We start from the raw sequence: 8,302 nt of genomic DNA on the forward strand, positions 1-8,302 counted from the left end.
TTATCGAGTCATTTGGCGGTGATTTTCACGGTTATCTGAAAGCGAAGTATGCAGCACGAGCATTATTTGACAAGAACTTCTTTTCTTGTTTGTTTTCAGCTGGTTCTTATCTATAGTTGGCTTTTCTGGGCTGGCTGGATCTTGATTCTTTCCCAAAACTGTCATCTTTGCTATTTGCCATGTAATGCTAGCTGCTCGGTTTTAACTCGTCTCCAGGTTTCTGCTTTTGGGATTTTGAACATTTTCTGGCCAATCAAAATTCTGTAAGTACTATTAATCCTTCCTCTCTGATTGGCCCTCGGAAAAATCCAAACTATATTCTTCACCATGTATTTGCCTCTGTTTGATATTCCCGAATTTCAACTTCTTGATGTAGTCATGGGAAAGTGGGAATTTCTATCCATCAAAGTGGCCTTCTTCTTTTCTACCCTGTTGTTGCTGCTTGAAGCATGTATGGCCCATCCTCCGAATGTAGGCAGGCTGAATCCGGGATTTCAGGGGGCGCAAATGGACTGGATAGACAGTAATGGGTTGATTCTTCTTTCCAACAATTCGACTTTCGCATTTGGTTTCAATTCCCTACCAAATGTCACTATGTCTCAACTTGTGGTTATTCACAAGGGCAGCTCAACGATCATTTGGTCTGCTAATAGAGGCAATCCAATTCAAAGTTCAGATTTCTTCATACTCGACATGAACGGGAATGCTTACCTGAAAAGTGGGGGAATCACTATTTGGTCCACAGAAACCTCTAACAAAGGAGTTGTAGCAATGGAATTGCTGGATTCAGGGAATTTGGTACTTGTTGGCAATGATAGCAGTATAATATGGCAGAGCTTTAGCCATCCCACTGATACCCTCGTGTCGAATCAGGAGTTCACTGAAGGAATGAAACTTGTAAGCAATCCCAACTCCGATAATTTGAGCTACTCTCTTGAGATAAAGTCTAGAGATGTAATTCTATCAGCACTTTATCATTTCCCACAGCCTTATTGGACCATGGGAATGGATGCCAGAAGAATCACTAACTCAGATGGGGGGGATGTGGTATCTGCAACTCTTAATAGCAATTCTTGGAAGTTTTATAATCAAGATAAAGTGTTACTTTGGCATTTTGTTTTCTCTTATAATCATGATGAAAATGCCACATGGGTGGCAGTTTTGGGAAATGAAGGTTTCATCACTTTCAGCCTTCTTCAGGGTGATGGTTCCATTAGTGCCTCCTCGATACAAATACCACAAGATCTGTGCAGTAGACCTGCAGCTTGCGATCCATATTTTGTTTGTAACATCGGAGGCAAATGCCTATGCCCTTCAGTCCTTCCTTCTTGCACACAAGGTAGTGTCTCATTCTGCGATAGGTCACAGGACTCTGTGGAGCTTGTTGATGCAGGGGATAGTCTTAGTTACTTTGCTCTTGGTTTTATTCCACCCTCTTCTAAAACAGACTTACATGGCTGCAAAGCCTCTTGCCAAGGAAACTGCTCTTGTGCTGCTATGTTCTTTGACGACTCAGGAAACTGTTTTTTGTTTGATCAGATAGGAAGCTTGCAGCACTCCAGTAACGGTCGTCAATATGCTGCTTATATTAAGGTCTTGACCAATGCAAGTGGTGGGGCAAATCAAGGAGGTGGTGGAATTAACAAAACACGCCTTGTGATTGTCATCGTGATTGTGATCTCAAGTGTGCTCGCTATTCTAGGTCTCCTTTATGCAGGTTATCAGTACCACCAGACGAAAAACAAGGCATTGCCTGAATCCCCTAGAGAGTCTTCGGAGGAGGAAATTTTTTTGGAAAATTTATCGGGAATGCCAGTTCGTTTTAGCTACAATGATCTTCAGACTGCAACTGATAACTTCAGCAAGAAGCTTGGTCAAGGTGGTTTTGGTTCAGTTTATTGGGGGATTCTCCCTGATGGAACTAAATTGGCTGTGAAGAAATTGGAAAGCATTGGACAAGGGAGGAAAGAATTTCGAGCTGAAGTTAGTATTATTGGGAGCATTCATCATCTTCATTTGGTCAGGCTTAAAGGCTTTTGTGCTGAAGGAAATGACCGTCTTCTTGTGTACGAGTACATGGGAAATGGATCTCTTGATAGATGGCTTTTCCAGAAGAATAAAAGGGAATTCGTGTTGGATTGGGAAACTAGATACAGCATTGCACTTGGAACAGCTAAAGGTCTGGCTTACCTCCATGAAGATTGTGTAGTGAAGATCGTTCACTGTGATATAAAGCCTGAGAATGTTCTTCTTGATGACCACTTTCTGGCAAAAGTCTCAGATTTTGGTCTTGCTAAGCTTATGACTCGAGAGGAGAGCAATGTTTTCACCACAATAAGGGGAACAAGGGGGTATCTTGCACCAGAATGGATCACAAACCGCGCCATATCAGAGAAGAGCGATGTTTACAGTTATGGCCTAGTGCTGCTTGAGATAATTGGGGGTCGAAAGGCCTTCGTTCCGTCAGAGTTCTCAGAGAAATCCCATTTTCCATCATATGCTTTTAAAATGTTCAAAGATGGAAAACTGAACGACATCATTGATGCAAGTTTAAAGATAGATGAAAAAGATGAGAGAGCTTCTACAGCAATTAAAGTTGCTTTGTGGTGCATACAGGATGAAATGTCCCTAAGACCATCAATGGCCAAGGTAGTTCAGATGCTGGAAGGAATCTGTCCTGTCCCTCCACCACCACCTTCTTCCCAGCTAGGGTCACGACTTTATGCAGGTTTCTTCAATTCAATGAGCGTTGAGGGCGCTGGTGCCTTACCGGGGCCTCCAAAGAGCAACAATGATGCTTATCTTTCGGCTGTTAGGCTTTCAGGGCCAAGATAGCGTCCACAGAAGATGAAACGATTTCATTCAAATTGAGACGACTAGTCGAAGAGCATTCATATGTATGCACTGTCATGCTTTTCTTCCTTGTACATTCATTAGGTTTTGTTTATATTTTGAAGGCAGACATTTTGCTCTTCTAGCATTCAGTAATATTGATATGCTGTTTGCACATGCTTACTTGCTCTGCGGATCCACCAAACATATCTTAAAGATTGTATACATGATTGGATTGGCAAAAAATTTTCTGTGGCTGCAGTCACCCTTTTTTTCTGGAACTAGGAAACTGCATGTGAAGATGAGTAATTCTTTTTAACCTTAATGTTTTGAATTTTTGAAATAAACAAATTGATAATTGATGTCATGTTAAGCAAAGAAAATCAAAGTCATGACGTAAATGGGTGCTCAAAGTTGGACTGATTCTATGATATAGTTCTAAGAATAATCAAGAAAAGAAAGAAATCCCCTGCCAACTATGGCCATAGCTTGTGGAGAAAAGATGCAATTCACAAAGTCGTTACTAAGCCATCAAATTTCAAATTCTAAAGCAAAAAGATTGAACTAAATTTTACAAAGTCTTAGTCTACTAATAACAAAGTTGGTAGAAAAGATGAAAAGTTAGGATTAATCTTATATACACCGACAGTGTATACACTTGTAATATTAATGCATGTCATATATACAAAAATTGAAGTTTAAATTCAAATTGAAATTAAGCAACACGCATCCATACTCGCAAATGTATACAATGCCTATATATACAAGATTAACCTAAAAAGTTTTATGGTATACGAACTTTATAAATTTCTTTATTTGTCAAAGCATGTTTGTTTGGTTTCAATTCAATCTTCTTATTACTTATTACTTTCTTTCTACATATTTACTCATTCCTTATTTTCCATTTTTTTGGGTTCATTGTCTATTTTTGAGTGTGAATAATAAGAGAAAATTGTCAAAATGGTCCCTCACATTTGTAAAAAGTCTTTTTTTGGTCCCTTATTTATGAAAAGATGTGAAATGCTCCCTCACATTTGTAAATATTCCTTTTTTGATCCCTCACATATGAAAAGGTGCAAAATGATCCCTCACATTTGTAAAAAAAAATCCTTTTTTGGTCCTTCACATTATTAAAATTTAAAATAAATATAATTTATTAAAAGTTTAATTGTATAATTTATTTGACATAATTAAAATATATTTAGGGTTAATTATAAAAATTTCTCCTAAGGTTTAACCAGTTTTGTACTTATCCTCTAACGTAATTTTTTCTTACTTTACCCCCTAAATTGTTCGTCAACTCTAACATTGCGTCACGAAAATATCAAAAAGACATTGATACCCCTAAGGGTTTATTATAGTAAATCCCCTTAAGGTATAGCTATTTCGCACTTTACCCTCTAATATCATTTTTCTCTTAAATGTCCCTAAAATCGTTCAAGACAAAAAAGTTTTAAAAAATCAATATCCCTAACATAATAATAAAAATTATTATATATTCATGGATATAGGTCTTGTTAAATTTTATCCCCATAATTACAAGTTTTTAGATAAAGAAAAATGTCTTGCTCATCTCATTTGATCGGGGAAAAATATTAGTGCAAAACCAAACTATAAAAATATTATTAAAGTCTATAAATGGGTTTGTTTGGATTAGAAACTATTTGGAAATTTTTTCAAAATAATAGCCTTTTTTGCAATTTGATATTTGTGAGATAAAAAGGTGGTCAAAAAATAAAAAAGATGATTTAAAAATATGTTTAGATGCAATAAAAAATTTTAGAAAAATTTAGCAATCCAGATAAATTCTCAACCGTATCTAAGCATGATATATTAAAAGAACAACTTTGAAAACTTTGAACTCCAAATCTACCATGTTTCTTGTTTTTTATTATTAACAAAAAAAAAAGAAGAGTATGCTCCCATATAAAAACAATCTAGTTATTAAAAGAAAAGTTTAGCCATGCTCCCATGTTTTTGATCCAAGAACAACTGCAAATGCAGAGAGTAGTAGCACTGCTTAAAAGGTGAGGAAGGGTTTAGCTGGTTATAATATCAAAGAAAATTAAGATTGAAATCCCCGATCGCAAAAGAAAGCCAAAACCAGAAGAACCAGGTCTTGATTTCGAAGAGGAGAATTTACTTTTGAATGTGTTCACATCAAGGGTAAAAAGGCATTTGGTGTATGATCCTACTTAGAGACCCACAGTTGAGGGACTATTGAGCAATCCCTTCCTCGTCAGACACCAGGACGCAAATGTGCAAAACTTGGCAGATGTTATTGGAGGGTAATAGATTTCCTTGGAAACCAATTGTTCATTTCTCTATCTGTCTTTTTCACTAGCAAGTAATTACTAGCTTCTTCGTGAAGATTTCTTAGTAGTGTTTGATCAGTTTCTAGATAAATTTATATCTAGTAGCTAAAGATTTTGTTATTGTACTTCTTCAAGCAATTAGCAAACTGAATTGGTAACAGTAGTACTATAGTAATCTTAGACGAAAATCTTAGATGAATAGTACTAGTAGAGAGTAATTCTTGATAGATACTATATAGTATTTTGTTTTGATTATCATGCATTGGGGAAATCGATGAAGTTTAGCATTTCAGAAGTTGGTATAAACAAATTAGTTTTCTAAGAACTTAAAGTGGTTAAAAGGGGTTAGCGTGTTGCATCTTGATGCTTAGTTTCTTTTCCCTGAATATGTGATCTTCTCCATATCATGAAAGTTTATTTCATTAAAGATCTAGCACAAAGGTAATGAAGATAAAGGAATCAAAAAGTTTTGTAGCACCTCAACCTTCGTGTCTCAATCATATGCCACATTCTTTAGCAACAGCTTTCGCAATGTTAACATTGTCACCAGCTTTTTTTTTTGTACATTAATTCCTACTTTCAAACACATTTTTGTTGCATCATTGACTCCTAAGCAGAAAGGATTCTTAATATCAACTATTGCATAATGTCGTTTTCTAAGAACCATTGCTGATGTTCTTAAAAGCCAAACAAAGCATACGCAAAGCTCCACTAGCAAATCCATGGAGGACATCAAAAACAACTCTTGCTAGTTTTTCAATCAAATCAACTAGTTCTCCATTGCTCTCAATAATCATGTCACACATTTGAGTATTATTTGAGATGCATCTTTACAGAATGCTTGCGTTTTACCATTTAGAAGGGCACACATGACATTTTTTCTTTCCTAAATTAAAAGGTACAACCTTTACTAGTTTGAAATACTATAATCAAAATCACTGGCTAATAGGTTGTCGAGTCTGTACAATAATAAATATCTGTTCAAATAGAATACAAAATCTGTATCTAGTGGTAAGTAGGGTTGAATCCAAAGGAACTGAAAGAACTTAGTTTCTTCTAGAGTTCAAGATATGGGGGATTTTATAAAAAAGACAATAAACTATACTGCTTGGATATAATAAATAGCTAAAAGTTAAATGGCAAATTATTAAGACTCAAATAATATTGGACAAGCTCTAACCAAGAAGCAATTTCGAAAATGGTTCTCCTAATTGATCATCAATGCAAGAATAATTCCACTTATAAACTGATAAACAAGTTATAACTGCCAAACAAGTGATGACAGTCAATTTCTCCTTAAATTATCGATAGCCTAGGCTAATTGCGAAATAAGTCTAGCTATGGTCTTAGAGTTCAATTTTCCCATTGGTTTGAGAATTAGAAAAACCCTGTTCTAACCAAACAATACGCTATGAGGGTTGTTTCAAATTAACCCATATATTTTCCTGACACAAAATCCCAATGATGTCAGTTATCACTAATTTAGAATAATTAAATAATTATGATTTAATTACTCTAATTGGTCTCAGGTTATTGAATTAGTCTAAAATCTGGACCAGGATAATTGAATAATACAACAACCATAAGAACATAAACAGAAAATATCGAATACCAGAAAATAATAGGAAAAGTAAAATCAGTTAGATCTCACAATTTAAGTTGAACCAAATTCTCCGTTGTTCCTTGACTAGAAAAAGAGATTTAGTTCATCTCTGTTGAAATACCCTCACGTGAAATTGCAAAATTAATCCGAGCATCCTTCAATGGATTGAGAGACTAGTATGTGATGGAAGAAAGAAAAGCAAAAGCGAGTCTGTCTCCTCTTTGTTGCAGCCGACCTCTCCTAAGAAAACAAAAGATAAGTCAAGAGACCTAGTGTCAATTGACTTCTTCCTATGACTAATCAGCTGCAACCAAAAAGAAAGGAAATCTACTAATTGGTAACTTTCTTATTCTTATTAAACTACTATTGTCAATTCAAATCAAACAATCAACTGATGAAATATTTGCGGCCCTACGTTGCACTTCCAATTGTCAGTTGGATATCAAGCGTTATTCCCGAATTTCCTGGAGACGCTAAGTCTTGAGTAGAATGCGGCTGCATCAAATAGCAAATGTAGTGAGGAAGAATTTGCACCTTTTTACCACTCTTTGTTCCAACTCCCTGCGATTAGCACAAATTCCCAAAAGTGAATAGAATCCGCCAATTAACACACATTTGGTAAGATAATAAGAGGGAAAGAATTGTAAAATTAATGAAAAAATTACGATCTATCAATTCTTCCCATACCTAGACCATGCTTGTCCTCAAGCATGAGAACAACAAACCAGCACCAACTTCCAACAATGGTTATCACTCCATCTGCCTATTGCCAAAATATCATGAAAACACACATCAAGCATCAATGGCCAAGGAACAAGGAATATCTCCTCAGTTAGCTTCTAAGCCATAGACTCCTCCAATTTATAGCTAACTAATCTAAGAAGAGAGAATGTGTGATCAACATTTAACAGCAAATGGTTTAACTATTAATCAAAATCTCAACATTAAACCCATGGATCGGTAGACTATTTTAATCATTGCATACTTACACAATTTTCACAACTTTCTCTCTTTTTTTTTTCATTTCTTTTAATTGAACATATTTAGTCTTTAGCCATTAAAGCCTTTTGACGTGAATTCTAACATTTGTCAGATGAAGGAACCTAGTTACTCAGCTCCCATCGCTATAAGATCACGTACTCATAGGTATCACTACTTTTTGACGCGAGTATCGATACTTTTGATGAGGATCCCCGGTTACTAGGTAGTGATAACCAGCGGAGTACTATCAATATTATTCATAACCAGACAACCAAATAACTCAAGAAATCACATAAAGTAACACCAGCTTGCTTCATTTTCTCAAACATAATTTTCGACATTCACCAAAGAGATATTTCTGGACTTAACCATATTGCACTTGATACACTCTCATCACTAAGACTTGGCAATAGGAAAATTCGAGTCAACCAACCATTGTCAATCCTTGGTAATCATAGAAATGCTAACCAATAATAAAAGTAAAAAATAAAAGGAAAAAATAAAAATAACCAAAAATAAAGGAAAAAAATCTTAAAAAGAACAATACCAAATGTACCACAGCTCCTCCCTA

The 8,302-nt window shown here is 35.5% G+C and overlaps 1 protein-coding gene across 1 annotated transcript; it reads left to right on the forward strand.

Annotated features, from left to right (window-relative positions):
- The first annotated feature begins 474 nt into the window (after window positions 1-474).
- On the forward strand, window positions 475-2,835 carry LOC113751156 (G-type lectin S-receptor-like serine/threonine-protein kinase SD2-5). Its single transcript, XM_027295052.1, has one exon. It carries the CDS (start codon window positions 508-510, stop codon window positions 2,833-2,835), a length of 2,328 nt encoding a protein of 775 aa, XP_027150853.1. The 5' UTR covers window positions 475-507.
- The last annotated feature ends 5,467 nt before the right edge of the window (window positions 2,836-8,302 follow it).

Source organism: Coffea eugenioides, chromosome 11 (genome assembly GCF_003713205.1).
Source record: "Coffea eugenioides isolate CCC68of chromosome 11, Ceug_1.0, whole genome shotgun sequence".
In the NCBI taxonomy this organism is placed as follows: domain Eukaryota; kingdom Viridiplantae; phylum Streptophyta; class Magnoliopsida; order Gentianales; family Rubiaceae; genus Coffea; species Coffea eugenioides.